This window comes from Amphiura filiformis, chromosome 13 (genome assembly GCF_039555335.1).
Source record: "Amphiura filiformis chromosome 13, Afil_fr2py, whole genome shotgun sequence".
In the NCBI taxonomy this organism is placed as follows: Eukaryota; Metazoa; Echinodermata; class Ophiuroidea; order Amphilepidida; family Amphiuridae; genus Amphiura; species Amphiura filiformis.
The window spans coordinates 6,844,143-6,859,833 of NC_092640.1; the positions used below are offsets into that span (position 1 = coordinate 6,844,143).

Sequence of the window (15,691 nt, forward strand, 5' to 3'; positions counted from 1 at the left end):
GGAATTAGCATTTACCGTTTTGTTTTTTTATGACACATTTTATAGCGATACCCAATTATAATGTTTGTCCAAGAGACATCTAAAATTTGAATGTCAGCCCACTCTGTGTAAGGTATATATTTGGAACAACTGCCATTTTCTTAATCTCATTGGCATTGAAATAAAATGGAGCACCCAAAGTGTTATTGCCCTTGTTTAAGGAGAAGAAACATTATTTGGTTGCTATTTTCAATTTACCTTTACTTTAAAGATGTTTATTCTCTATCAAAAACATACAAATTTGTAGGCGGGGTTTTCTAATGTCAAAATGAAATGCGCGCAAATTGACGGTTGCCTCTAAATTGTTCTGTCAAAGATGGTCTGACTGCCTTGACACCCCTTTACACCTACCAAAACGTGCTTTTACTGCTTAGCTCTGCCTGCCCCAATTCTTTCCTTCCTGGGGTAAAGATACATATCTCACCCCTTCTATTTTCTCTTATTCAGATGTATCAGCAGCTCCATACTATGGTAAACGTATTGGTACGTTGAGTAGCTATGCCCATAGAGTAGCAGGTGATGTGTACGCAGCTAGCGATAAACGTCTGTACCTCACAGGGTTCACCTATGATGGAACAGCACCTGGTAAGAATATGAAGTATAATAAAATTAATATGGTGGTTTATTATATTTAATTAATTAATATAATAAATGAATAATAATAATCTCAGTGGAGTCTGCGTACCTGTTGTTTTATTTTTGCTGGACAAGAGCACTTTTATACTCACTCATAATTTTGCTCTTAAAGCCATATTATAACATTTTCAAACAAAATATGTTAGCTTTTACTGTCAGATATATCCCTTTTATTTTTGAGCCGAACAACTACGGAAAGCAAAGAAAATTGGAATTTACTACCAGCGCACATGTCGCCAATACGTACCACTCCTTCGGTCATGTTGTGGTACGACCCTTTGTTGTGTATATCACCGCCCCGCACGCCGTGTACGTACTATGTGTTATGAACATCGTGTATGCGTTCGACTAATAATTCCATCGTAATAATAAAGCACTGATTCAGGCGTTTTATTCAAAATCTCGGATTTTGACAAAACTACAGCACCTAGAGTCTTGATTTTTGCAGGGTATATTGGTTTAATAAAGTACAATTTAATCGTGTAAAATAAGGAATTTTGAAAATTCAGTGAGGGCGTCTTCCTCAGCAAATGTTATAATATGGCTTTAAATTGAGATTCTGATATTTTATGGGATCTATTTAGCGCCCTCCCTAATAAGCACTCATCCCACCTGGGGTGCCACCCCTCATAAGACCCAGGTCAATATTCATATTTTGGATCCTCTCTATTTGAATGCCACTCAACAGTTTGGGGTTTCTAAAAATGTTGTTGCTTGTTTTTAAAAAGTTAAATAACTCGAAATCTACTGTAAAAGATGGTTCCTTTTTAGGGTTCACATTGAGATGAATTTTTAAGTAAATGGTTCTACAAACCATGAAAGCCAGTTCCATTGACCATCTTTGTGGCTCTAGAATCACCCTTGTTTACTGAGAGCTGTTATCTAATGTGTACGATGTATTGCAAATAAAAGAAACGTTTTGTCGTTTCAAAATGTTGCCCATTCAACTTTGTTTTAAAGGTCATTGGATTTGGTGCAATTGCAATGCTCTGTAATCACTTAAAGTGCCATTGTTATTTTCTGTCATCACAGTACATTTGTGCAAGACTTTGACTGGGCCTTAATACACACTTTGTTGCTCACAATGTTTAATTTTAGGTGACACCAAAATTCAGGGAAAAGTGAATGGAGTAAAATTAATCAGTATTATATGGTGTCAAAGTAATGGTAAAGACAAACTTTTTAAGCTCACACATGAAAAATGGGCTTGAAATTTGGCTTCAAGTATTAAAATTTTAGTTAAAAAATTGGTGGTATTGGGGTGGTCATGATTAAACAGCTAAACAGCAAGTTAGCTACAGGCTCTTACAATAATGCTTTAGGAACACTTGTAAATTGACTCCTGGTATAATATCTAAGAGTAATATTAGTCGTGAATATTGGTCAATGTTTCGTCTCTGTTTCTTTTTTATTAACAGAACCATTTGTGTGGATGGGTAACACAGCAAGTGCAAGCAGCCAGGGGGAAATTATCCCAGCTGATGGAAGGTAGGCTAATTGACACATTTGGGCAATAATGCCCTGGCTTTCATAGGCATATTCAATTCCCAGGCAGGAGACACTCAAATATGATCTGTTGGATATATTATATATATCAATCATTAAGGAGTTCTTATTGAACCTAGGTCAATCATTCAGGATTTCTTATTGAACCTGGGTCAATCATTCAGGATTTCTTATTGAACCTGGGTCAATCATTCAGGATATCTTATTGAACCTGGGTCAATCATTCAGGATTTCCTATTGAGCCTAGGTCAATCATTCAGGATTTCTTATTGAACCTGGGTCAATCATTCAGGTTTTTTTTATAGAACCTGGTCAATCATTCAGGATTTCTTATTGAACCTGAGTCAATCATTCAGGATTTCTTATAGAACCTGGGTCAATCATTCAGGATATCTTATTGAACCTGGGTCAATCATTCAGGATTTCTTATTGAACCTGGGTCAATCATTCAGGATTTCTTCTTGAACCTGGGTCAATCATTCAGGATGTCCTATTGACCCTAGGTCAATCATTCAGGATTTCCTATTGAACCTGAGTCCATCATTCAGGATTTCTTATTGAACCAGGGTCAATCATTCAGGATTTCTTTTTGAACCTGGGTCAATCATTCAGGATTTCTCTTTGAACCTAGGTCAATCATTCAGGATTTCTTATTGAACCTAGGTCAATCATTCTAGAATTCCTATTGAACCTGGGTCCATCATTCAGGATTTCTTCTTGAACCTGGGTCAATCATTCAGGATTTCTTATTGAACCTGATTCAATCATTCAGGATTTCTTCTTGAACCCGGGTCAATCATTCAGGATTTCTTATTGAACCTGGGTCAATCATTCAGGATTTCTTATTGAACCTGGGTCAATCATTCAGGATATCTTATTGAACCTGGGTCAATCATTCAGGATATCTTATTGAACCTGGGTCAATCATTCAGGATTTCTTATTGAACCTGGGTCAATCACTCAGGATTTCTTATTGAACATGAGTCAATCATTCAGGATTTCGTATTGAACCTGGGTCAATCACTCAGGATATCTTATTGAACCTGGGTCAATCATTCAGGATTTCTTATTGAACCTGGGTCAATCATTCAGGATATCTTATTGAACCCGGATCAATCATTCAGGATTTCTTATTGAACCTGGGTCAATCATTCAGGATTTCTTATTGAACCTGGGATAATCATTCGGGATTTTTTTTTATAGAACCTGGTCAATCATTCAATGTCAGACGTGAAGCCAATGGTATATAGGGTGTACATACAGACCCTGATCGGATCTGGCTGTCAGGTGTTTGTCATTCGTTGTATCGGTCCTTATTTAAATGCAGTAATGGAGATGGCGGGTAATTGGTATTTTCGATACATACATAACCACAGTTCATCATATAAATGAGTTTAACCCTGTAGGTAAAACTACTCCTACCTAAACATAACAACTTCATGTTTAAGTTTACCCTTCAAGCAAGTTGTCAGCCCAAAAATTATCCTCTTTACTCAGTAACAAAGATTTAAAAAACAGCTCTAAACATAATAAGTGACAAACTACCGTAAACAAAAAACGAATTAACAAAGAACCCTATTCGTTTTGTTTAAACTAACTGCCCTGTGTGATTTAAGGTTAAACAAAGTGTTGAAGGGCTTTACCTCCAGAAAAAATATATTATTACCTTATACGTAAGAAAATATGTCTACTTATCATGTGAAATAAAAAAATCCGGAAAAAAATGTGTGAAAATGTGTTTTAGCCTATTTTTTAGCTCTTGTCAAGCACTATTATTCGATTTGTTTACAAGCGCCAAGCAACTGTCGTCTAGGAGAGTGATTGACATCTTTATTATTAGAGAAGAATGGAATCTGTATAGTTCATGAATATTCATGTGGTATTTATACAACCTGTATCCCAGCCATTTTGCTTAGCTATCATAATCGTTCATATACGACGCCCATATGATCCATGGTGTTAAACTGATATTCAGCAACTTTATATCTCTCGATCTTTGCGATCCGAAATATTGAATTTCAACTTTAGGCACATCTCTAGCAAGATAATTAAATACCTGTCACAAATAGAGGTCTTGAAATGTTACTTGCAACGTTAAAAATGTGAATAGAGAACAAATCGGGTTCAAACATGCTTCAAAAATATGGTAATCGCGTAAGGTAATTGTCAACGCCTACTACCAGAATAGCCGGAAGAGGGCAGACTTCATAAGGGAGTGTTCATAATATATTTTAGTGGGGACAAAGAATTTGGAAATTATTTCGGGAAATTTCCTGGGTTTTTGGTTTTGTTTTTTTTTATTTTATCTTCCTGTTCGGGTGTTTCGGTTGGCACATTTTCGGGTCATTTTCATGCACTTCACAGGAGTTTTTTCGTGGCTTCTCTGTAGCTGTCGTGTGTCTTTTTCCCCACGTACAGGGTATAAATAATAAATGAATAATAATATATGAATAAAAGAATCTGGAACTTCAACGTCAAAAACAAAACAAAAACAAGACAAACTGTACCCTGCTAAAAATATCAACCCCTATCCTCTCTGAGAATAAAAATAATAAGACTCCAACCTCACCTGCAAAAAAATATTTTTCGGGGGATAATTGGGATAAGTTCGGGCCTATTTTATTGCGACAATTTTCAAAATCTATAAGGTGAAATACGGTGTCGTGATGTGCGGCAGATTTGGGGTGCATTTTCAGCCATTTAGTTTAGACTCTGTTGTATTTTTAGCCATGATTTTATTGACCCTCGGTGTCTTGAAAATTAGGTTTAAGAAGGGTATTTTTCAATGATTTTCTCGAAAAAGTAAAAATTTGCGAAAACTTTCAGTCCAAAAGTTGATACAATTTTGGGTCTGTTTTATTCAAATTTGGTTTAAAAGCGTACCGTAGTTTTTCGGAGTCACAGCATCACATCCTTACCCAAACCAACTTGAGAAGGTTCCCCCGGGGTGTGTGCAAATTTGCAATTTATAGGCCTACACTCATCATTTAAGCCTAAAATCAAAGTGTTAATACCATTAACACTACCATGGCCCGTTTTGTCGTGATGACTGGCTTCCAAAATGTAGGCCTATTTTAAATTATAAATCTGGTCACGCTAGAGGTGTGTTTTTACCCGCGGAGGTCTCTCCCTCGGGTTCGTGGATGTGCCACAGTTTTGGGGTAGGCCTACCTTTTCAACGACTATGATGGGTGGGTTTACAGCGAAGACCAACTTTTGGGCGCATTTTGGCAAAAGTGCCCAATAAAAAAGCGTCAAATTAGGCCAAATGTGGCCCATGTGGGTGACTTTGATCCCCGCGGTACAAATGTTTTGAAGAGACCCGCCCGAGGTGTTTTTATAAAAAAAATGGTCGGGCCTGCTAAAAAACCTCCCGGAATCAAGCATGGGTAGGCATACCAAAATGCCTTGAGACCCCCCCCCAACCCAGCGCCGGGACCTCCATGACATGATATTCTCCGCGAGTCCACCAGAAAATATAAAAATATAACATTTTGATAGGCCTAGGCTATATTTGTCTGTAAACCTTTCTTGTAGTTGTAGGCTACCGCGTATGTCTACCGTGATGACAGTAGCGTAGCTGCCGGGGGGGGGGGGGGGCAATTGCAAAAATTGCCCATTTGGGCCCCCGCCCCCCAGTGCAAGGAAAAAAAAGAGGGAAAGAGGGGGGAAAAGGAAAAAAAGAGAGGGTGAGAGGAGGGGCAGAGAGATGGGGAATCCAAACGATATGCAATACAGCTCAATAGGCCTACCATATACGATTATTATCAATAAGCCTGGCAAAATTGTCTATTTGGGCCCCCCGCCCCAGTGGGAAATTTGGTGGATTTGGGCCCCGCCCCATAGGGCCTACAGTCTTGCCCTCCTGGAAAAAATCCCAGCTACGCCGCTGCGTGATGATGTTGCAAAGTTGCGGAAGTTCATTCATAAATTTTCCATTTCCACTCGACAACAACCCGGGACAACAACAGGCCAGCACGCAGCGCGCAGTAGCTGAATCCCCGAGCTAATCAGAGACATGTGCGTTTCTCTTTCAACAGAAAATATGTGACCATGTGACTGACACGATGTACGCTTCAAATAATTATGCTCTCGGCGTCGAAAGTATGATAATGGCAAATATTTATAATGAACACTCCCTTATTTAGCCACACCTCAGTTCCTTTCTCGGGTTGCCTGGTATATCAGCAAAATCCTACACCTATCGCCTTCCCTTGGTAAATTCCCTGATAAAAACTCGTGATATTGAAATTGAATTTCAGCGCCAGAACTTCTAGCATCATGGATGGATATGCAGTGGCGCCGCTAGGGGGGGGCAGTATTACCCCCAAATTTTTTTCTTTCCCACCCAGTTTTAGGCAAAATCCCCACAATTATGTAATTTTCCACTTTTTGCGGCAATTTAGTGCAATGATTTCCAAGTGCCCCCGTCTCAAATTCACTTCCCCCCCCCCATGCCCCGCGAAAAAAATTCTGGTTCCGCCACTACGGGTATGGCCATAGCTAGGGGGCTTTCCCACCCACCCCCAGTTGCCCTTGGTTATGCTGGACGTATGAGAAATTTAGAGCTTGTTCAATTCCACCAATTTTAGAAATTTTAAAGGTATATACAGTGTATATAGCCTATTAAAACGGATCACAGTCAAATAAAATATCGTAGGCCTAATAATTTTACCAATGGCATTTATTGAGCTGCTCCTATGGTTTAATATTGATATTATATAATTGAGCTCCTTGTCAAGCTCCTGAGTACAGGGACTAACTGAGCTCCCGCTATTTTCAGAAATGAAGGCCTGGCCTTAAATGAATAATTAAGATTGAGGCAGCCTTTTGTTTCATTTTACAGAACTTTTTTTTAATCCCCCCAAAATTAGTGGGTTTTTTAATGGGGAGTAGGCTTTTAAAACGAAATTCAAATTTGGCAATATTTTCCATTGCTTAACGAATTGATCTGCGTGAAAATTCCTAAACATGTGGCCAGAGCGGGATGAGTGGTATAAAAATCTTAACTTGTGAGAAAGGACGTAGGCCTATGGGGTTGTATGAGGTTGTGGATCACGAAATGCCCCTTTAATGTGTGCTAGGTAAAGTCATTCTTCCTCCCTTCCTCCCTTTCGGCCCCGGCTTGCCAAAAAATTGCGTTCTCGAAATCAAAAGGCTGTGCAATCAGTACCGGTATTAGCCTACTAATTATAAGCCAAAATTTCCAAGCGACTCGCTAAAAATCGCTTGCCTCCCGTCTCGGCCAGCCAAAAATCACTTGTCCGCACCCCCTGGACTGCCAAATTTTGTGGCCCTCCCCTTGGCCTGCCGAAAATGCCCCACCCCTTTGCATAGGCCTAGGCCTATATGCCAATTTTTTGAGATCCCCAATTTTCATACCCATACCTTAAATGGATTTCTAAATATCTACCTGTTGCAAGCGCAGCAAGCATGAAAATGTGCACATTTTTTTCGCGCCCTAACTACCCCCCCCAACATTTTCCCTCCCATGCACCAGGTTCATTGGCGCTAGATTTTAAGCTAGAAAATACCTAAATATTTTAAAATCCAAACTCGGCAACACCACTTTATCGGGCAAATAGAGCCCGTCGTATACGTAAACAGCGTGTTTAAAAAAAAATGAGAGTGTCACTTTTGTCCAAAAAATTTCGAATTTTGGCCTTGAGCAGCGACAATCAGAGGTAAGAAAAACACAGTATGACGCAGCTTGAAATATAGAATCACTATATCAATTTTGAAGTTTGTACTTCAAAGCACAAGCCGAAACGAGGTGAAATGGTTCTAAAAAATTGATTTCGCTGTATCTTTTTATCGCGAAACTAGACAATTTGACAGCAGCGAGTCGGAAAAATAGCAAATATCTCAATTTTCTGCTATCGAAATAAAAATTTAAATAGCACCTGCATATAGAAGAGGGTTTATAGAAATAATGTAGGTCAGAATTTTGTCTATGAAATCGTGCACGGAATTATTATTACTGGTTACAAAACGACATACAAGTGGAGGCCATTTTACTTCAAATTCGGCAAACATGTAAGCTTACTAAAACAAATCGAGACAAGCAATATCAAGAATGAATATGCACATTCTTTTATTGACTTGTTTGTAATGTGCGTCGTAGTTCCCAACAAAATCGCCACTTCCACTGAGAAATTATGGCCGTGTTCCCAAAAATCTTGATGCTCCGGATATTGAAAAAAAATTGAAATGTTTGAAAAGTACATTTCTTTTTGAGCCAAGTGGAAAATTCAAGCATAATAATAACCCTTACACTTTCAGCTTTTTAGACGTAGTTTGCGTTTTCTCTCTACGATATTTATTTCCAGAAATAGATAATTTTAAAGGGGGCTACATGCAGTCTCATTCTGGATCGATCATTGCAAAGTTTAGTATAACCTTAAAGTGAACATGGGAAGCATGTACTAGATCATTTTAAGCTCTGTTGTAAAATACTTTTCATTATTTTCATGATTAATTTTGCAGCTCAAATGCTCTTGGATCATACAGTAATGCAGTTGTGCAATTAGATCTTCCAGGCAACAAAACTCTTACTGATTATAAGTGGATATCTGTTTGGGATCGTCGATTTGCAGTGAGTATGAGATAAATGATTGCAATTTTATACTATTTTGGTCCATACAGGAAACAATGGGGTTGGTTAAACGGGCTAAAAAGATCCAATTTTAGCCCGATAGAACAAGCTGGCCAGCCAGGTAAATGCCGTTTGGGTGCATTCTTTCCCTGCATTCTCCCCCTCCCCCACCTGTTGCGCCACTGATTTGCCCGATACATTCTCCCCAGTACTCCATTGACCATTCACTTATAATATTGTTTTCATTTTATTTTTCATTCAACAGGCGAACTTTGGTGACTTATTGTTCCCTATAGGTTTCACGGCACCTGCCCCAATGTCGCTTGGAACCCTTGGATATAGTAGACGTGTACATATTGTGTGGGCAGACGATGTCATCATACTCAACCATAGACAGATCAAACTTGTCAGTTTGGATTACGATGGCAACGGTCCAGGTAAGAATTTTTTTTGTAGAGGGGGGGGCAACAAATTACAAATATTTGCCCAAATTAGTTGATTAGAATCTGTTTTGACTCAACTTGGAGAGGTGTGAACCCTTGATCAAGCCTAGGTGCGTTCACGAGGCGGTTTTTGGGATAGACCCCTAGTTTATTTAAATTAATTGGCCTTCTTTGTGCATATTTCAGCTGCGTATCAGCTTCCTACTTCCCTCCGCCGATATGCTCTCAGCAAGCTCTTCCCCTTGACACAGCCACTGGGTAACCCTTCAAGTAAAAATAAATTACACTAAGAAAATGCGACTTTGCACAGCTTTGAACTGGACATGTTTGAACGTAGACCATGATTTAAATCAGCATACTCCCAATTAGTAATTGAAATCAAGGGGTCCGTCTGTAAAGATCTGATTTTTAGCTTTTGATACATTTGATTTGAGCATAGGAACATGGAAAAAACGTCTGATGCCTTCCTTATTATCTCAGTGTTAGGAATCCACGGATGTCTCTCTACTTACATTAACATTTCTTCATCTTTATATTTTTATCTTTATATTTTCAGATACATATTATTGGGCTGGATCAGGTGATACACCAACATCATCAGGGTTTGCTTTGGCAGATGAGTCCAGGGGTGGAAGGTAAGGGTAATAACAGACACACATACACACACAAGCCCACACACCCCCACACCCCATAGACAGACAGACAGTCAGACAGACAGACAGACAGACAGAAAAAACTCATCAACACCATGGTTTGTTTTGCCGTTGCTGGTGATTTGATACAAGAGAGAAATAAGATGTCGCACAACTGAAGTCATCAGGATTTGCCTTGGCCGATGAGTCTAGGGGTGGAAGGTAAGGGCAATAACAGACAGACATAAAAAACCATCAACATCAGGGTTTATTTTGCCGATAAGTCCGTGGGCAGAAGATACTGTACAGACAATTAAACAAAGGATGTTGTGTAAAATTTGCCACACACAACCAACGTAAAACGTTAAAACTGGTGACATTGATACAAGAGAGAAATACGATGTCGCACAACTGAAATGAAAATAAGGCATACGTTGAGGGCTCAGTGAAACAACTACTGTTCTCTTTTAGATCCCCTTCATAAATACTGATCTCTATTAGATGCCCTTCGTAAAAATGCAATCGTGTTTATGAATAACACTATCCAGGGGAGCTAATGGAGGAGAAGCTTTGTTTCACTGAGCCCTTTGTAACACTATTACTTTGCTCTTTTGTATTTTCAGTTTAGAAAAGCTACCAAGGCAGTCTTTGAATGACGGGACCATTATTCTTACCGTGCCAGCTAATCAAGGAGATATATTCAGCATAGGACATGTCGGCTTATGGTGCGTCGCTTTTGCACAAGATTTCGGGCATGTGGATATACCTAGCTCACCTGATGTACCAGTTTATGATGATACACCAGAAGGTTAGTGTTTTGTACTCCATTAAACTTCAGTTAAACCTATACAGTTGGTCGAAACTGAATATGATAATTTCAGTAAGGATGTGATTATTTACGAAAACCACAAGACTTATCTTTTTTATATTTTCCTCATTAATTTGCTGAAGTTGATATATAATATACCATGCGTAATGCAGACTTGCAATTTATCAATTGGTTACCTTTATATCAGCACTTAAAGAAAACAAATAATATAAAGTCATAATTTTGCCTATTAAAATTGGTTTGCCTACTTTATTATTGTTTTCTTGTTTTCCTCTCTACAATGTGTTCCACACACTTTTATGACAACTTCTGTCTTTTGCTTCTAGCACACGTGTTCAAAATATTTATCACAATGGATACAATACAATTATTTATTTCAATTATTAATTGAATTAACTTAGCAAGTTACACCTGCATATCAATTATATATCCATTACAGATATCAATGAATGCGATTCTGCTCCATGTCAAAATGGTGGTACGTGTACCGATGGCGACAGTGGATACTCGTGTGATTGCTCTAATACTGGCTTCTCTGGAACTCATTGTGAAACAGGTGAGTCTAGTTAGCTCAATCGTTTTGACCAACATATCACCAAGGTATTTACCGAACTTAATTTCTCAAAATATAGTATTTTGAGCTGGAATGGGTTTAATGGCTTTCTGAAAATTGCAATCATGATGATCATTGCTACACACCAATCATTATTTAAGTTCAGTAAACAGTAACACAGCAGTATTGTCATGGGTATATATCGTTATGAATTCGGCAGAGTGACGAATCGAGTATTTTGAGCAAATTGAGTTATTGTATGCTTGTGATTATGTTTCAGACGACCTTTCATTTCCACCAAAAATTAATGATAAATCTTACTTCCCGACTTAGATATTGAATTTGTGATTTGGACGAATCGCGCATAAGTGCTTTGACCAGTGATACCAAAAAAAATACAAGCATTCCGCATACGATATCTCACGATACAATTATGTCAGAGCGCCGTCGCCAAATTGAGAAATCACAGAAAAATAAAACACAAAATATAAGCCAATATTGCTATTTCCACTCTAAAATCCTTGACTTCAACCGGAGTTTTCACTAAATATTACGGGGATGACTAATTATAACTTTTATACCAAGTTTAAAATCTATAGCCTTAGGACAACTAATAATTTTTACATAAAAGCCCCGGGTGCTATAATTTATACGTAGTTGAATGCGGATTCGTCCACGTATTAACTCTTTGCGCCGCAGTTGACACTTTTTGGATATAGCATAAAGCCGAATAGCTGTAAACATCTGTTTTGAGGGACATATCGATTGTTTCAGAACATGTAAGTATTGCAAATAATTGATGGACATTCACTTCTATAATATACATTTGAAATTAGTACTCACGAATGTTCTCAATTTTTAGAATGACCAATGGAATGGTACCAAGATTTTCAAACGCCGTTTACTCAGAACAGCAATTTTGCGTATTCGGCACTCTGCCGTGTTCATAACGAATAAATTTCAGGAAAAGTCAGCCTAATAAATTACGAAACATAATTCAAAAATAAAAATGTAAGAAATAATATTTTGAGCTGGAATATTCCTTTACATCAATGTTACACAACACAAATCCTACACAGCATAAAAATCCAATAAGCGTAGCATTGTTATCATGGAACACACTTCAGGAAAAGACGCATTGCTGCTAAATGCCTGTTTCAATGCAAGTAGCCTTTTGATTCGAATTGCATGAACATACAAATTTCCCCACTAAATCAACTGAGTATATGTTATGATCGTATCATGGTAGTTCTATCTCTTGTCAAATTTGAGGCAAGTGTTTGAGCTTTCCTACTGATCCAGTGAATAGAGTCCCTATATAAATAATTTCATTAGTAACCTTCTATAGAAATGTTATCCGAAAAAACGCCTCACCAGCCCACAAAGCTCGGATAATTTATTATATTCTTCGAAATTCCGCACTATTGACTACATACTCTGATGGCATAATCTGCCAGGTTTGTCATCATGTTCCCAATGTAAAGTGGAAGATGCATGCTTTGATTATCATATATCATCTGACACTGGTCAGGTTAAAGCTGGGATTGCCTCAAAAGTTAATAATGGATTATATATAACTGAGTCAGTACTTTATTGTTTATTATTTTATTTACTAGAAACGGAGTGGTGTGTTGATTATCATATAAGTGTTCATCCATTCGAAGTACACCTGCTTTGAATGTAGAAAAGAATGAAACATATTAATTGAAGAAAAAAGGGATACTTCCAACAAATCAAAATAATGATCAAGTCAAGAACTCTATTGGTTACCTTTATATCAGCACTTAAGCATAACAAATGTTAAGTCGCAATTTTGCTGACCAATATTTTGATGCCTATTTTGTTAATGTTTTCCTGTCTGCGTAATGTTCTACTCAATTTTATGTCAGGGTGTCCTCTACTTCTAGTACAAAGTTTAGAATATTCATCAAAATGGAAACAGTTCCTCAAACTTTCAAATGGTTACGGTTACTGATTAAGTTACACCTGCATACTAATTTAATATTTATTTCAGATATCAATGAATGTGATTCTGATCCCTGTCTAAATGGTGGTACGTGTAATGATGGCGTGAATGCATACACCTGTGATTGCTACAATACTGGCTTCTCTGGAACTCATTGTGAAACAAGTGAGTCGAGTTAGCTCATTCTTTTTAACCACAATTTCACCAAACGAATGACCAAACTGTATTTCTAAAAATGCAATATTTTGAGCTGAAATAATTTTCTGAAAATTGATATACGTAACAATGATAATTGAAAGTGCAGTTTTAAAACATAACAGTGTTATTATGGTTCTATATAGGTAATATATACATACTTCAGTAAAAGGCATCTTTTCGAACTTAGCTTCTCAAAATATAATATTTTGAGCTAGAATAGGTTTCTGAAAATGTCTCTACATTCATACTACACATGCTTGCTGGACCCTTAAAAGGGTCCAGCAAGCATAGCAGCACCAGTGTTAACATGGTTTTATATTATACTTACACTTCATGAAAAGGCACATTGAGACAAATTGCCTCTTTGTTTAAAATGCAAGTAGTCTCTTGACTCGAATTTGATGAAGATAATAATTGACCTAAAAAATGTCCTCATTTCGGCAATTTTGGCATCAAAATTACGAATGTTCGCCACTGCTTATGCGCTAAAAGCGTGATGGCAGTGTATTTTTTTTTCATTATATAAATCAATATATTATATAAATTATATATCATATGCTCATTTGAACTTGCTTGTAGAAAATAGAGAAACACAATTGAAGAAAAAAAGCAAGGAAAAGAAATACCACTTCCACTTTAACACTTGTCAAAAACAAATACAAAGTTAATTTTGCCGTCAAAAATTTTGTTGTATACTTTATCAGTATTTGCACGTTTACATGTTCCATACATTTAAAAAAAATAAAAGTTTCGTCTTTCGCTTCTATGCTAGTAAATATGTTCAGAATAATTGATCACAATGGAAGCAGTTCCTTTACACCTTCAATTACAGTAACTTACTAACTTTATGTGTGCATATTAATCAAATATTTATTTCAGATATCAATGAATGTGATTCTGATCCCTGCCTAAATGGTGGTACCTGTAATGATGGCGTCAATGCATACACATGTGATTGCTCTAATATTGGCTTCTCTGGAACTCATTGTGAAACAAGTGAGTCGAGTTAGCGTGTATCAAATTGCTTGCTGGTGTTGGTTACCTTAATGGTTGTGGCTGGAGGTACAATATAGAATGTAAAATAATCCATGGGCATCCCCTCTTAAAGTGCCAAATAACCCCACACCCCCGCACATGCCATATTGTAGTCGTCCTATTATTATTGTTATAAGTCAATTTGCAGATGAACCCGTACCAAACTATATTTTAAGCCAGTGCATTAAAAATGTATTAAAACTGCCCCTAAAAATTGTTCTGTCAAAGATGGCTAGACTGCCGTGACGCCCATTTAAACCTACAAAAACGTGCTTTTGCTACCTTACTGCTTACCTCTGCCAGCCCACTTCTGTCTTTTTTGGAGCACATATTTATGCCACTTTTATTTTTGTTTCCATATTTTTTTAATTCAAATGTAGCAGCAGCTACTTACTATGGTAAACACATTGGTACATTGACTTCGTATGCCCATGGTGTAAGGGGTGAGGTGTATGCAGCTAGCGATAAGCGTCTGTACATCACAGGGTTCTACTATGACGGATCCGCACCTGGTAAGAATAGGAAAGAATGAAATATGATATATTATAATTAACTAATTTAATTGATAATATAATAGTTCTTAGTATTTTTATTGAGAGCTGATCTCTCTACCTGTTATTTGTTTCTGTGTTTTTTGCTGGACAAGAAAATATGTCACATTATACTGACTCACGTTTTCGTCTTAAAGGGGTATTTTAATGTTTTATGCAATCGTAATAATTAATTATATAAAATGGTTCACTTTTTAGGGTTCGCATTGAGATACTTTAATGACCTTTTACTTGAATTCCATACTTTTATAAACCAGGTCCAGCAGCGTGGTTCCAAAAATCCCCATTGAGAGGTGGTTTCTATCTTTTTTGTACGATTTATTGCTAGGTTTTGTCTTTTCGTTAAGTTGAGCGTTTAAATTTGTTTATACCTGATCGTATGCAATGCAATTGTAATACTCTGTAATCACTCAAAGTGCAAATTTGATTATTTTCACCACAGCAAATTTGTACATGATTTTGACTAGGCCTTAATATAAACTTTGTTACTCAAAATGTTAATTTTATGTGCTTCTGTGTCGGCAACAGAATTCAGGGAAAAGTGAATGGGGTTAAACAAATCTAATCTGAAAATATCCCTACAATTCGGTATTATTTTGTGGCGAATTAATAGTAATGACGAAGCTCTAACATTCTTGATGAAAAATGTGTATAGAGGTGGTCATGGTTAAAATGCTAGATAGCTACCGTAAAAACTCGATAGTTAGC

The 15,691-nt window shown here is 37.3% G+C and overlaps 1 protein-coding gene across 5 annotated transcripts in view; it reads left to right on the forward strand.

The window, feature by feature from the left end:
- The window catches only part of LOC140167931 (uncharacterized), a 50,363-nt gene that overhangs the window by 2,771 nt on the left and 31,901 nt on the right, over positions 1–15,691 (forward strand). For all 5 annotated transcript variants that reach the window (XM_072191221.1, XM_072191223.1, XM_072191222.1 and 2 more), the window contains exons 2-11: positions 487–624; positions 2,094–2,163; positions 8,668–8,776; positions 9,042–9,213; positions 9,776–9,854; positions 10,475–10,659; positions 11,120–11,236; positions 13,248–13,364; positions 14,277–14,393; positions 14,813–14,944. In XM_072191221.1, the coding sequence (XP_072047322.1) occupies positions 487–624; positions 2,094–2,163; positions 8,668–8,776; positions 9,042–9,213; positions 9,776–9,854; positions 10,475–10,659; positions 11,120–11,236; positions 13,248–13,364; positions 14,277–14,393; positions 14,813–14,944 (1,236 nt within the window). The remainder of the gene's footprint in view (positions 1–486; positions 625–2,093; positions 2,164–8,667; positions 8,777–9,041; positions 9,214–9,775; positions 9,855–10,474; positions 10,660–11,119; positions 11,237–13,247; positions 13,365–14,276; positions 14,394–14,812; positions 14,945–15,691) is intronic.